The sequence below is a fragment of the Ornithorhynchus anatinus genome, chromosome 2, assembly GCF_004115215.2.
Source record: "Ornithorhynchus anatinus isolate Pmale09 chromosome 2, mOrnAna1.pri.v4, whole genome shotgun sequence".
In the NCBI taxonomy this organism is placed as follows: domain Eukaryota; kingdom Metazoa; phylum Chordata; class Mammalia; order Monotremata; family Ornithorhynchidae; genus Ornithorhynchus; species Ornithorhynchus anatinus.
Genome location: NC_041729.1, coordinates 143,610,201 through 143,625,784, shown reverse-complemented (window position 1 = coordinate 143,625,784; position 15,584 = coordinate 143,610,201). Strand labels below are relative to the sequence as shown.

The 15,584-nt window shown below is 49.7% G+C and overlaps 1 protein-coding gene across 1 annotated transcript in view; it reads right to left on the bottom strand.

Annotated features, from left to right (window-relative positions):
• The window catches only part of FAR2 (fatty acyl-CoA reductase 2), a 153,779-nt gene that overhangs the window by 26,689 nt on the left and 111,506 nt on the right, over nt 1-15,584 (bottom strand). The window contains exons 4-7 of the mRNA XM_029050350.1: nt 12,201-12,380; nt 9,341-9,518; nt 839-883; nt 75-193 (exon numbers count right to left, since the gene is read on the bottom strand). Of these exons, the coding sequence (XP_028906183.1) occupies nt 75-193; nt 839-883; nt 9,341-9,518; nt 12,201-12,380 (522 nt within the window). The remainder of the gene's footprint in view (nt 1-74; nt 194-838; nt 884-9,340; nt 9,519-12,200; nt 12,381-15,584) is intronic.

Sequence of the window (15,584 nt, the reverse complement as noted above, 5' to 3'; positions counted from 1 at the left end):
GGGTTGGGATTAGAACCCGGGTCCGAAGTACTTCCAGGCCCGGGCTGTAGCCACTAGGCGAGGCCGCCTCTTACCTGTGGACGGCCGTGTACCATCCCACCGCCAGGGTCAGGTTGATGACGATGTCCACCGGGACCACGTCGGCTACAGCGTCGGGGGTGGCCTTGATGACCCGCAGGATGCCTTTCCCGGCCTAGGAGACGGACGAGAAGACGTTGGCTTCGGGAGGACGCCGGGAGTCCCTCGGTCGGCCAATCGTATTTATTGAGCGGTTACCGTGGACGGAGCGCTGTACTAAACACTTGAGAGGACGCTAGAACGGACACAGAGAGAAGCAGCGGGCCGTAGTGGAGAGAACCCGGGCCTGGGAGTCATCCCTCCATTCATTCATGCAGTCGTATTCATTGAGCGCTTACTGCGCGCAGAGCACCGTACTAAGCGCTTGGAAAGTACAATTCGGCAACAGATAGAGGCAATCCCTGCCCACGGTGGGCTCACAGTTAGAAGGGGGAGTCGGAAGGTCATGGGTTCTAATCCAAACTCCGCCTCTTCATTCAGTCATGTTTATTGAGCGCTTACTGTGTGCAGAGCACTGGACTAAGCGCTTGGAAAGTACAATTCAGAGACAAAGAGAAACAGTCTTAGCCCACATCGGGCTCACACTCGGCTGTGTGACTTTGGGCAATTCACTTCACTTCTCTGGGCCTCAGTTCCCTCATCTGTAAAATGGGGATGGAGACCGTGAGCCCCACCTGGGACGGGGACTTACTATGTGCTAAGCACTGTTCTAAGCACCAGGCCTCCCCTGTTTCCTTTCCAGCCCACCCCTTACACATACCGCAACCATGAGGCCACTAGGTCCATTTAAGGAATCAATCCAGCCCTGAAAGACAAAAAAAAAAGTTTTTTTTCCACTACACAGCTCAGAAAAAAGCAGTGACTTCAAACCACCGACGACCAAATCATACTATAACTTCAGGATATTCACAAGGGAAGTTCAACTCCCCACGTCTCAGGTTTCTTGAAAATATCAATGGCCGAAGAATCAGCTACCTTAAGAAATAACTTGACAGACTCAATTCACCACGGTAAAGCTCCTCGTGGCTTCGCGGTCCTTCCTTGCCTCGCTTCTTGTGGTCAGGGAACCCACGGCTTTCAATAAGAATAATAATTGTGGTGTTTGTTAAGTGCTTACTATGTGCCAAACGCTGTTCTAAGCGCTGGGGTAGATACAGGGTTGTCCCACGTAGGGCTCAGAGTTTCAATCCCCATTTTACAGGTGAGGTAACTGAAGCACAGAGAAGCTAAGTCACTTGCCCAAAGTCACACGGCTGACAAGCGGCGGAGCCGGGATTAGAACCCATGACCTCTGACTCCCGAGTCCGGGCTCTTTCCACTGAGCCACGCTGCTTCTCTCGTGCCCATGTCTCCCCCATCCTAAATAAAACCTCCCTTGACCCCACAGTTCCCTCCAGTTATCACCCCATCTCCTTCCAACCATTCCTCTCCAGACTCCTTGAGCGAGTTGTCTACACCCCCTGTCTCAAATTCCTCTCCTCCAAATCTCTCCTGGACCATCTCCAATCTGTCCTCTTCCCTCCACATTCATTTCATTCATTCAATCGTATTTATTGAGCGCTTACTGTGTGCAGAGCACTGTCCTAAGCGCTTGGAATGTACAGTTTGGCAACAGATAGGGACAATCCCTGCCCAACAATGGGCTCACAGCCTAAAAGGGGGAGACAGACAGCAAAACATAAGTAGTCAGGCATCAATACCATCAAAATGAATAAATAGAATCATAAACAGGCCTCTCAAAGGTCACCAGTGATCTCCTTCTTGCCTAAAGGCCTCTACTCCATCCTAATCCTCCTTGACCTCTCAGCTGCCATTGATACTGTCGACCATCTACTTCTCCTCAACACGTTATCCAGCCTTGGCTTCACCGACTCTGTCCTCTCCCGGTTCTCCTCTTCTCTCTCTGGCAGTCCGGTCTCCTCAGAGGGCTCCTCCGCTCCCTCCCATCCCCTAACTGTAGGAGTTCCTCAAGGTTCAGTTCTGGGTCCTCTTCTATCCTCCATCTACACCCATCCCTTGGTGAACATATTCGCTCCCACGGCTTCAACTATCACCAATATGCAGATGAATCCCCAAATCTACATCTCCAGCCCTGATCTCTCTCCCTCTCTCCGGTCTTGTATCTCCTCCTGCCTTCCAGACATCTCTACTTGGATGTCCTCCCTTCACCTCCAATTTAACATGTCCAAAACAGAGCTCCTTATCTTCCCACCCAATCCCATCCTACCCCTGACGTTCCCATCGCTGTAGACGGCACCACCAGAGCCCATAATCTTGATGTCATCCTTGACTCCTCTCTGTCATTCAACCCACATATTCAATCTGTCACTAAATCCTGTCTGTCCCACCGTCACAACATCGCTAAAATCCTCCTTTTCCTCTCTATCCAAACTGTTACCGTGCTTATACAATCATTCCTCCTATCCCGCCTGGAATCCTACATCAGCCTTCGTGCTGACCTCCCAGCCTCCTGTCTCTCCCCACTCCAGCCCATACTTCGCTCTGCTGCCAGGATCATTTTTCTACATAAAGTTTCAGGACAGGTCACCCCCCTCCTCAAAAAACTCCAGTGGTTGCCTATCTGCCTCCACATCAAACAAAAACTCCTCACCATTGGCTTCTCACCGTGCCTCCATCTCGCCTTTCTCGCCGCCGACCCCTGGACCATGTCCTGCCTCTGGCCTGGAAAGCCCTTCCTCTTCAAAGCCTTACTGAAGGCTCACCTCCTCCAAGAGGCCTTCCCAGACTAAGCCCCACTTTTCCTCATCTCCCACTCCCTTCTGTGTCTCCCCGACTTGCTCCCTTTGCTCTTCCCTGCCCCCTCCCCTCACTCCTCCCAGCCCCACAACACTTACATATGTGTCTGTCATTTTATTTATTTGTACTGATGTCTGTCTCCCCTTTTCTAGACTGTAAGCTCGTTGGGGCAGGGAATGAGACTTTTTACTGTTGTATTGTACTCTCCCAAGTACTTAATAACGTGTTCTGCACATAGTAAGCACTCAATAAATACAACTGAATGAATGAATATCAACTTCGTTGGATTGTACTCTCTCAAGCACGTAGTACAGTGCTCTGCACCCAGTAGACACTCAGTACATACTATGGATTGATCATAATGATGGTATTTGTTAAGCACTTACTCTATGCCAATCATTGTTTTAAGTACTGGGGTAGATACAAGCTAGTCAGGTTGGACGCAGTCCCTGTCCCAAATGGGCTCACAGCCTTAATTCCCCATTTTCCAGAGGAGGTATCTGAGGCCCAGAGAAGTGAAGTGACTTGCCCAAGATCACACAGCAGACGCGCGGCGGAGCGCGGGATCAGAACCCACGATCTTCTGACTCCCAGGCCCGGGCTCTATCCCCTTCGCCGTGCTGCTTCTCAATCGTTCAATCGATAAGCCGCTACATTAGACCTTGACTTATACTTTGTTTCCCCGGGTAGAATGTAAGCTCCCTGTGGGAAGGCAACATGTCGCTTTGTAATTCTGTATTTCCCAAAGGCCTAGTAAAATGTACCACAATCAATCGATGATACTTATTGAGTGCTTACCGTGTGCAGGGCACTCTACTAAACACTAAGGATAGTACACTACAGGAGAGTCAGTAGGTATGATCTCTGCTCTCGAGGAGCTTCAATCTAATGGGGGAGACGGACATTAACAGAAATTACAGGGAGGGGAAGCATCGGAGTAGAGGGATCTGAACATAACTGCTTTGGGGAGGAAATGCGTATCAAAGTACTCAGGGACTCACTCATTCGATCGTATCTACCGAGCGCTTACCGTGTGCAGAGCACTGTAGTGAGTTTGGGAGAATATAACGATACAGACACATTCTCTGCCCACGACGAGCTTTCAGTCTAGATTCAATCCAATCCGTCACCAAAACCTGCCGGTCTCACCTTCACAACATCGCCAAGCTCCACCCTTTCATTCTCTGCCCACGACGAGCTTTCAGTCTAGATTCAATCCAATCCGTCACCAAAACCTGCCGGTCTCACCTTCACAACATCGCCAAGCTCCACCCTTTCCTCTCCATCCAAACCGCTACCTCTTCAATGCAATCATTCATCTTATCCCGCCTGGATGACCGCATCAGCCTCCTTTCTCATCTCCCATCCTCCCGTCTCTCCCCGCTTCAGTCTATAGTTCACTCTGCTGTGCGGATTATCTACAAAAACGCTCCGGGCATGTCACCCCCTTCCTCAAATATCTCCAGTGGTTGCATATCAACCTCTGTATCAAACAACAACTCCTCATTATTGGCTTCAAAGCTGTCTATCCCCTTGCCTCCTCCTACCTCACTCACCTCCCTTCTCTCTGTCTGCATCCCAGCCCACACACCCTGCTCCTCTGCCGCCCCTAACCTCCTCACGGTGCCCCGTTCTCTCCCGTCCCGCCGTCGACCCCGGCCCAAGTCCTACCTCTGACCTGGAACGCCCTCCCTCCTCACGTCCGCCAAACTAGCACAGTTCCCCCCTTCAAAGCCCTATTGAGGGCGCCCCTCCTCCAGGAGGCCTTCCCAGACTAAGCCCCCTTTTCCCTTCCACGTCACCTCGACTCGCTCCCTTTGCCCTCCCTGCCCCCCGTCCCACAGCACTTAAGTATATAGATAGAAATTCTATTTAATAATGTTGGTATTTGTTAAGCGCTTTCTCTGTGCCGAGCGCTGTTCTAAGCGCTGGGGTAGATACAAGGCAATCAGGTTGTCCCACATAGGGCTCACAGACTTCATCCCCATTTTACAGAGGAGGGAACTGAGGCACAGAGAAGTTAAGTGACTTGCCCAACGTCACACAGATGACAAGTGGCAGAGCCGGGATTCGAACCCAGGACCTCTGACTCCCAAGCCCGGGCTCTTTCCACTGAGCCACGCTGCTTCTCTATTTATTTACAGTGATGCCTCTTTACTCGTTTTGATGTCTGTCTCCCCGCCCCGTCTAGACTGTAAGCCTGGTGTGGGCAGGGATTCTCTCTCTATATTGCTGAATTGTACTTTTCAAGCGCTCAGTACAGTACTTTGCACACAGTAAGTGCTCAGTGAATACGATTGAATGAATGAATGAATGAAAATTCAAGTGCGTAGGTGATGTGGAAGGTACAAGGGATAGGGTGGGGAGATCAGGCAGAGGAGGTTTCCAGGAGGAGGTATGATTTTAGTAGGGCTTGGAAGGTGGGGCAGGTGGATTCTCAAAAAATTACGTTTATTGATATATTTAGATATTTATTTATCATTTTTAATGGTGTTAGGCCTTTACTAGACGTCAAACACTATAGTAAGCACTGTAGGGACAAGTTTATCAGGTCGGATACAGTCTCTGTCTTGCGTGGCGTTCACAGTCTAAGTAGGAAGGAGAACAGGAGAACTGAGGCACAGAGAAGTAAGTGGCTTGCCCAAGGTCACAAGCAAGCAGTTGCTAGAGCCAGTATTAGAACTCAGGTCCTCTGACTCCCGGGACCTTGCTCTTTCCAGTAGGCTATGCTGCTTCCCAAGCACTTTACTGAGCGCTTACTGTGTGCAGAGCATCATACCGAGCACTTGGGAGAGCACAACATAACAGAGTCGGTGGACGTGTTCCCCGCCCACCACGGATTTACGGCCTCCATATATATCTCTGCTATTACTACTGTTAATAATGATAACGGTACTTGTTAAGCACTTACTACGTGCCAAGCACTGTTCTAAGCACTGGGGTAGATACCAGCTTATCAGGTTTTCCCACGTGGAGCTCACGGCCTTAATCCCCATTTTACAGATGAGGTAACTGAGGCTCAGCGAAGCGAAGTGACTTGCCCCAAGTCACATAGCTGACAAGCAGTGGAGGCGGGATTAGAACTCACGACCTCCGACTCCCAAGCCTATGCTCTTTCCACCAAGCCACACTGCTTCTCGTGGTACTTTCGACCATGTGTCGAACGCTGTTCTAAACTCGGGGGAGGGTGCAAATTAATTAGGTCGGACACAATCCCCGTCCCACATGGAGCTCACAGTCTAAGCAGGAGAGAGAACAGGTATCCCCTGGTTTACATTTAGGAAACTGAGGCCCGGAGAAGGTTAATGACTTGCTCGAGATCACCCAGAAAGGAGTTAGCAGAGCCGGGATTAGAACCCAGGGCTTTCTGCCTCCCAGGCCTGTGCCCTACCCGTTCGGCCACACTGCTCTGCTTGTTAATTATAAGTTCTGCAAAGCAAGTCACGACCCCGGGCCTTAACGAGGGTCTTGTAAGCAACACCCACAAAGGCCACATCTATGTCACAGTACGTAGCCTCTGATTGTGTCTTAGAGAGTCGACGAAGTTACAACCCCCCCGCCCCCCCGAGTCACCTGGCCCCCTCCGACCTCACCTCCCTTCTCTCCTTCTCCAACCACCCCGCACACTTGGCTCCTCTGCCGCCGCTCGCCTCCTCACTGGGCCTCGTTCTCGCCCGCCCCGCCGTCGACCCCCGGCCCCCGTCCTCCCGCCGTCCCGGAACGCCCTCCCTCCTCACCTCCGCCAAACTCTCTTCCCCTCTTCAAAGCTCTACTGAGAGCTCACCTCCTCCAGGAGGCCTTCCCAGACTGTACCCTTCCTTTCCCTCTGCCCCTCCTGCCCTCCCCATCGCCCCATCTCCTTCCCTCTGCTCTACCCCCTTCCCCTCCCCACAGCACTTGTAATAATAATAATGGTGGTATTTGTTAAGCGCTTACTATGTGCAAAGCACTCTTCTAAGGGCTGGGGTAGATACATGGTAATCAGGTTGTTCCACCTGAGGCTCACAGTTAATCCCCACTTTACAGATGAGGTAACTGAGGCCCAGAGAAGTGAAGTGACTTGCCCACAGTCACACAGCTGACAAGTGGTGGAGTGGGGATTAGAACCCATGACCTCTGACTCCCAAGCCTGGGCTCTTTTCATTGAGCCATGCTGCTTCTCTATATATTTGTATATATTATTTATCACTCTATTTTATTAATTATGTGCATTTATCTATGGTTCTATTTATCTATTTTGATGGCAGTGAGGCCTGTCTACTTGTTTTGCTTGTTGCCTGTCTCCCTCTTCTAGACCGTGAGCCCGTTGCCGTTATTGGGTAGGGATTGCCCCTATCTGTGGCCGAACTGTACTTTCCAAGCGCTTAGTACAGTGCTCTGCACACAGTAAGCGCTCAATAAATACGATTGAATGAATGAATGAATGAATGAGTGTTCAAGCTGATCAGCTCATCGAGGACAAAAAAGCCTCTATTATTTGAACGCTTCTTCCTCCTATTATACAATTATTTCACCTCTGTCCCCCACATTAGTTTGTAAGCTCCTTGAAGACAGGGATCATGCCTTCTAATAATAATAATGTTGGTATTTGTTAAGTGCTTACTATGTGCAGAGCACTGTTCTAAGCGCTGGGGTAGATACAGGGTAATCAAGTTGTCCCACATGAGGCTCACAGTGAATCCCCATTTTACAGATGAGGTAACTGAGGCACAGAGAAGTGAAGTGACTTGCCCACAGTCACACAGCTGCCGAGTGGCAGAGCCGGGAGTCGAACCCATGACCTCTGACTCCCAAGCCCAGGCTCTGTCCACTGAGCCACGCTGCTTCTACCTCTGTTGGGCTCTCCCAAGTGCTTAGAAGAGGGTCCTTCGCCCAACTGGCGCCCAATAAATGTCACTCATCAATCAATCAATCAATTGCATTTGAGTGCTTTATTGAGTGCTGACTGCAGAGCACTGTACTAATCACTTGATTAATGCATTGGAAGACGTCCGCTAATTCTGTTTATTGTAGTCTCCCAAACGCTTAGTACAATGCTTAGAACATAGTAAGAGCTCCAGAAATCAGCATGAGTCAGTGAGAATCAGCGTGGCTTAGTGGAAAGGGCACGAGCTTGGGAGTCAGAGGTCATGGGTTCTAATCCCACCTATATCACTTGTCAGCTGTGTGACTTTGGGCAAGTGACAACTTCTCTGCGCCTCAGTTATCTCATCTGTAAAAAGGAGATTAAGACCGTGAGCCCCACATGGGACAAACCTGATAACCTCGTATCTATCCCGGCACTTAGAACAGTGCTTGGCACATAGTAAGTGCTTAACAAATGTCATTATCATTATTATTATTATCATAAATACCACTGATCGATTGATCCAGCTCTGTGATTCATTCATTCATATTTATTGAACGCTTAGTCTGTGCCGAGCACTGTACTAAGCACTGGGAAAGTACAGTCCTGCAACAGATAGAGACGATCCCTACCCAACAACGGGCTCGCAGTCTAGAAGGGGGAGACGGACAACAAAACAAAACAAGTAGTCAGGCATCAATAGCATCAAAATAGATAAATAGATTTATAGATAGACATCATTAATAAAATAAATAGAATAATAAATATGTACAAATATATGAGAAGCAGCGTGGCTCACTGGAAAGAGCACGGGCTTTGGAGTCAGAGGTCATGGGTTCAAACCCCGGCTCTGCCACTTGCCAGCTGTGTGACTTTGGGCAAGTCACTTAACTTCTCGGTGCCTCAGTTCCCTCATCTGTAAAATGGGGATTAAGACTGTGAGCCCCACGTGGGACAACCTGATTCCCCTGTGTCTACCCCAGCGCTTAGAACAGTGCTCGGCACATAGTAAGCGCTTAACAAATACCAACATTATTAAGCGGCGTGGCTCAGTGGAAAGAGCACGGGTTTGGGAGTCAGAGGTCATGGGTTCGAATCCCCACTCCGCCACTTGTCAGCTGTGTGACTGTGGGCAAGTCACTTCACTTCTCGGTGCCTCAGTTAACTCATCTGGCAAATGGGGATTAAGACTGTGAGCCTCTCGTGGGACAACCCGATGACCCTGTATCTCCCCCGGCGCTTAGAACAGTGCTCGGCACACAGTAAACGCTTAACAAATACCAACATTATTATTCTCTGGGCCTCAGTGACCTCATCTGGAAAATGGGGATGAAGACTGTGAGCCCCACGTGGGGCAACCTGATTACCTTGTATCAACCCCAGCGCTTAGAAGAGTGCTTGGCACATAGTAAGTGCTTAACGAATACCATAATTATTGTTATCGCACAAGCGCTACGGGGAAGGGGGTAGAGCAGAGGACGCGAGTGGGGGCGATGGGGAGGGGAGGAGCAGCAGAGGAAAAGGGGGGGGCCCGGTCTGGGAAGGCCTCCTGGAGGAGGTGAGCTCTCAGGAGGGCTTTGAAGATTGGGAGCCAGTGCTGCGCAAATATGATGATGAAAGAAAAAGGAGGAGATGAGGGGAGGGGGAGTTTATACTCACCGGGAAAGGCTCTTTCCAACTGGCTCCCACAATGGACGGTCGGATGATGGCGATGTTCAGGTTTCCTTTCTCTTGCTCCACCACGGTCTCCCCTAAGGCCTTGGTGAACGTGTAGGTGTTGGGCCTGTCGCCAATCAGTTTGGGAGTGATCTCTTCCACAATCGTGTCATCTAGCCACCTGGAAGAGAAACCGATGGACCGACCGATCGATCGGCGGTACTCATCGAGCCCTTACTAGGTGCCGAGCACGGTACTAGGCCCTTGGGAGAGGATGGGGGGACGTGCCCGCTGACCCCATTGTGTCGCACTCTCCCAAGCGCCTAGTACAGTGCTCTGCACAAAGTGAGCGCTCGACGAATACCGTTGATTGATCGATTCCAATACGACAGAATTAGCAGGCAGGCTCCCTGCCCGTAACAGAGTTCGGGTCTAGAGGGGGAGGCAGACGTTAATATGAATGAATAAGGAATTTATAAAATCTCATTCAAAGACATGTAGTGGATAGAGCCAGGCGCGGGAGTCAGAGGACGTGGGTTCTAATCCTGGCTATGCCACTTGTCTGCTGCGTGGTCCTGGGCAGGTCACTTCACTGCTCTGGGCCTCAGTTACCTCATCTGGAAAATGGGGAATGAGATTGGGAACCGCATGCGGGACGGCGACTGTGTCCAACCCATTTACATGTATCCACCCCAGCGTTTAGGATAGTGACCGGCACCATAGTAAGCGCTTTGCAAACACCAGTTATTATCACATGAGCGCTCTGCGGTTGGGGCGTATAAGAGCAGAGCCAAAACAAGGGTGAGACCGTGAACCGAGCGGGCGGTGGGTGAAGCGGATAGACCTTCCAGGGAATGCCTCCTGAAGGCCCAAATTAACAGTGGTCTCAAGATAGCGAGGGCCCAGTGTGAAACTCAATCCTACCATACCCACTGCTGATGCCACCGTGAAAAAGGGAAAATATAATAATAATAATAATGCTGGTATTTGTTAAGCGCTTACTATGTGCCAAGCACCGTTCTAAGCACGGCGGTAGATTCAGGGTAATGAGGTTGTCCCACGTGGAGCTCAGAGTCTTAATCCCCATTTTACAGATGAGGTAACTGAGGCACCGAGAAGTTAAGCGACTAGCCCAAAGTCATACAGCTGACAAGTGACGGAGCTGGGATTAGAACCCATGACCCAAATGCTTCTTCCACTAAGCCACACTCTTTCTCCTAATATCAATCCATCAATCATATTTATTCATTAATTTATGTTTTACCTTTTAATGTATTTATCTTCTGTCTTTTGTCATTGTTAATAATAATAATAATGATAATAATAAAATTATAGTATTGGTTAAGCCCTTACTATGTGTCAAGCACTGTTCTAAGCGTTGGGGTACGTACAAGGAAAGCAAGTTGTGCCACATGGGGCTCATAGTCTTAATCGCACACAGTAAGCGCTTGACGAAGGCCATCGTTATTATCATTTTACAGATGAGGTAACTGAGGCCCAGAGAAATGAAGGGACTTGTCCAAAGTCACAAAGCAGACAAGTGGCGGAGCCGGGATTAGAACCCATGACCTTCTGACTCCCAGTCCCGTGTCCTATCCACTACGCTATGCTGTTCCTCTTTCAATAATGTTGGTATTTGTTAAGCACTTACAATGTGCCGAGCACTGTTCTAAGCTCTGGGGTAGATACAGGGGAATCAGGTTGTCCCACGTGAGGCTCACGGTTAATCCCCATTTTACAGATGAGGTAACTGAGGCCCCAGAGAAGTGAAGAGACTTGCCCACAGTCACACGGCTGACAAGTGGCAGAGCCGGCAGTCGAACCCGTGACCTCTGACTCCCAAGCCCGGGCTCTTTCCGCTGAACCACGCCGCTTCTCCTCTTTTGTATATATGGTATTTGTTAAGCGCTTACTATGTACCGGGCACTGTTCTAAATGATAGAGTCTACTCAGGTTGGACACAGTCCATGTCCCGACCCGGGGCTAACACTCTTAATTCCCATTTTCCAGATGAGGCAGCTGAGGCACAGAGGAGTGAAGTGACTCGCCCAAGGTCACCCAGCAGATATGTGACATTTAGACTGTGAGCCCGTCATTGCACAGAGATTGTCTCTATCTGTTGCCAAATTTTACATTCCAAGCGCTTAGTACAGTGCTCTGCACATAGTAAGCGCTCGATAAATACTACTGAATGAATGGCAGAGATGGGATTAGTACCCATGTCCTCCTTCACTTCTCTAGGCCTCAGTTCCTTCATCTGGAAACTGGGGAATGAGACTGTGAGCCCCACGTGGGACAGGGAGTGGCTCCAACCTGATTACCTGGTATTTACCCCAGTACTCAGAACACTGCTCGGCACATAGTAAGCGCTTAAATACCATAGTAATAATAACTGATTCTATTTTTTTGATTCTTGATTCTGTCTATTGCTATTGTTCTCGTCTGCCCGCCTCCCCCGATTACACCGTAAGCCCGTCAAAGGGCAGGGAGTGTCTCTATCTGTTACCGATTCGTCCATTCCAAGCGCTTAGTACAGTGTTCTGCACATAGTAAGCGCTCAATAAATACTACTGAATGAATGAATGAATAATAACAGGAGGAGATGGGTGAGGTGAGGTAGGAGGGGCCGAGATGTCTGATAAAGCTGATGGCAAGGAGCCTGCAGTGCCTGCAAACCCATTCCCAAGTTGTCTTGCTTCTTGCCCCCCTTCCTGTCCTCCCCGCCGCCCTCCATGGGGTAAGGGGCAGGGCACAGCGGGGTGGATCAGGGTGCGAAGGAAGCGTCCCGAAAGAGAACCCCTTAATCGGCCGGTGGGGACAACTGGGAAGAGGAGAGAAGAAAGCTCGGTCCGGGCCAACTTACTCCACGGAGTCGATGAGCTTCTTGGGCTCCACGGGGGCCGGGTAGATGATTTCGTCGATGTGCTTCAGGTTGCAGTTGGAGAAGGCGGTGGAGAAGTGGATGAAGGCTTCCAGTTTGGACATCTGGCTGGCGATGAGCAGGAGCTGCTGGGTGGCCAGGACGTTCAGCTGCAAGGCGTGTCTGGGGGACAGACGGACCATCACTCTCCCCGCCTTCAAAAGCCCGGCCGAAGGCCCAGCTCCTCCAAGAGGCCTTCCCTCGCTAAGCTCTCTTTGCCTCTTCATTCATTCCTTCAGTGGTATTTATCGAGCGCTCACTACGTGCAGAGCACTGTACTAAGCGCTTGGAATGAACCAGTCGGCAACAGATAGAGACGGTCCCTGCCGTTTGACGGGCTCACGGTCTAATCGACGGGCTCACACCTCTTCTCCCGCTCCTTTCAGCATCACCCTGCTCCCTTTATTCATCCCCCCTCCCCAGCCCCTCAGCACTTATACCCATATCTGCCATTTATTTATTTCTATTAATATCTGCCCCTCTCTCTAGACCGTAAGCTCGTTATGGGCGGGAAATGTGTCCGTTATATTGCTAAACGATAATAACGATGATGCTATTTGTTAAGGGCTTACTATGTGCCAAGCACAGAGGTCATGGGTTCTAATCCCGGCTCCGCCACCTGTCAGCTGTGTGACTTTGGGCAAGTCATTTCACTTCCCGGTGCCTCAGTTACCCTATCTGTAAAATGGGGATGAAGACTGTGAGCCTCACGTGGGACAACCTGATCGCCCTGTATCTACCCCAGCGCTTAGAACGGTGCTCGGCACCTAGTGAGCGCTCAACAAATACTAACGTTATTAGATACAGGCTAATCAGGTGATCCCACATGGGGCTCACGGTCTTAATCCCCATTTTACAGATGAGGGAACTGCGGCCCAGAGAAGTGAAGTGACTTGCCCAAGGTCACACAGCAGACAAGTGGCAGAGGCGGGATTAGAACCCAGGTCCTTCTGACTCCCAAGCCCATGCTATATCCACTAGGCCTCGCTGCCTCCCATCAGAAGAGTGTGTGGACTAGATTGTAATAGGAGAGAAGCGAGGAGAGAGCTGATTGGGTACCTTAAAACGGATGGGTTGGAGTTTCCGCTTGATGCGGAGATCTATTCAATCGTTTTTATTCAGATGTCACTGTGTGCAAAACGCTGTACTAAGCGCTTGGACCCAGGACCTTCTGTGTGTAAAGTTACCACCACTTTGTACCTTCAAGGTCTTACTCAGCTGCCCTAAATCATGGCAGAGTGGATAGAGCTCGGGCCTGGGAGCCAGGAGGTCACGGATTCTAATTCCGACTCCATCATTTGTCTGCTGTGTGACCTTGGGCAAGTCACTTCTCTGCCACTGGAGGCTTCTGAGGAGCGGGAAGAACTGCTCAGAATGATTTTTTAGAAAAAAAGATCCGGGCAGAAGAGCGAAGAACGCCCTGTAGAGGAGAAAGCAGCACGGCTAGTGGGCAGAGCAGAAGCCGGGGAGTCAGAAGGACCTGGGTTCTAATCCCGGATCCACCGCTTGTCTGCTGGGTGACCTTGGGCAACTCACTCCGCTTCTCTGGGCTTCGGTTAACTCATCCGCAACATGGAGATAAAGACCGTGAGACCCACCTGGGACGGGGCTGTCTCCAACGCGATAGGCTTGTTTTTTGACTGTGGGCGTGTTGTGGGCAGGGAATGGGTTTGATAATAATGTTGGTATTTGTTAAGCGCTTCCTATGTGCAGAGCACTGTTCTAAGCGCTGGGGTAGATACAGGGGAATGTTGATGTTATAGTGTACTCTCCCAAGCTCTTCGTTCAGTGCTTTGCACACAGTAAATGCTCAATAAATACAATTAATACTAATAAATCTACCCAGCTCTCAGTACGGTGTCTTGCATGTAGTAAGCGCTTAACAAAAACCATAAAAAGAGAAAATAAAATTAAGGGGTGGTTAGTGAGGAGGTTAACATCCTCCCCTCCCTGCCCTTGCTTCGGGATATTTCCCAGGTGTAAAGCCAGCGTGCCATCGTTCGTTTATAACCCCAGTGATTGGAATGTCTGCAAAAGCAGCTCTTAAAATACACCCCCAGTTTCCGGGTGGAGTCAGACCTTTAATTCCCAATAAAACATTGCTCCAGGAAAATTGCGCACCTTTGATGCAAATGCCCTTTCCTTATTCTCAACGATAGATAAAAGCATCCTGGCCCAAAGTTAAGCATTAACAAATACCAGAAAAAGAGCAGCATGGCCTAGTGGAAAGAACACAGACCCGAGAGACAGAGGGCCTGGGTTCTAATCCTGGCTCCGCCAATTGCCTGCCGTGTGACCTTGGACAAGTCACGTAACTTCTCTAAAGCCTCAGTTCTCTTGTTTTCCCTCCTTCTTAGACTGTGAGCCCCATGCAGGACAGGGACTGTGTCCAATCTAATTAACTTGTATCTACCCCAGGGTTTTAAAAAAGTGTTTGACCCACAGTAGGCACTTAGCAAATACCACAAAAATTAAAAATGAAGCCAAAACAAAAAAAGGTTCTAATGATGGGAGGTTCTACCAAAGCATTTGGGAAGCAGCAAAGCCTAGTGGATAGAGCCCGGGCCTGGGAGTCAGAAGGACCTGGGTTCTAATCCCGAATCCTCCACTGCTTAGAACAGCGCTCTGCACATAGTAAGCGCTTAACAAATACCAACATTATTATTACTGTCTGCTTTGTGACCTTGGGCAAGCCATTTGGCTCCTCAGTGCTTCAGTGACCTCATCGTACACTGGGGATTAAGACTGTGAGCCCCGTGTGGGACGGGGACTGTGTCCAGTCCCATTTGTTTGTAGCTACCCGTTTGGCACATGGTAATCACTTAACGTTTAATATTATCATTATTATATTCTGGTTCTCAGGTTACATGTCACGCAGAGGCTTTATTCATTCATTCGGACGTATTTATTGAGTCCTTACTGTGTGCCGAGCCCTGTCCTAAGGGCTCGGGAGAGTAAAATAGAACAGTAAACAGACAGAGCCTGTTGACATGCCCTATTTAATATTCACTTCCGGACAACAGTCCTTGGCTTCGGCCAAATTAGCTTGGCCTAAACTTTGGAATCCGGGAACGGATTAGAGCCAATAAAGCTGAACGTCTCCCTCCCATTACAGGGAGAGAGGGTCGATAATTACTCCTTTGTATTGTACTTTCCCAAGTGTTTAGTACAGTGCTCTGCATGCTGCAAGTGCTCAAGAAATACCATGGATTGACTGACTGACGGATGGATGGATGGATGGATGTTGGGCCTGGCAGTGTTTGCAAATGATGGCTTTGAGCCTGTTTCCCCCAACTTCATACCTGACAGACAATTCCTCTCCCTCCC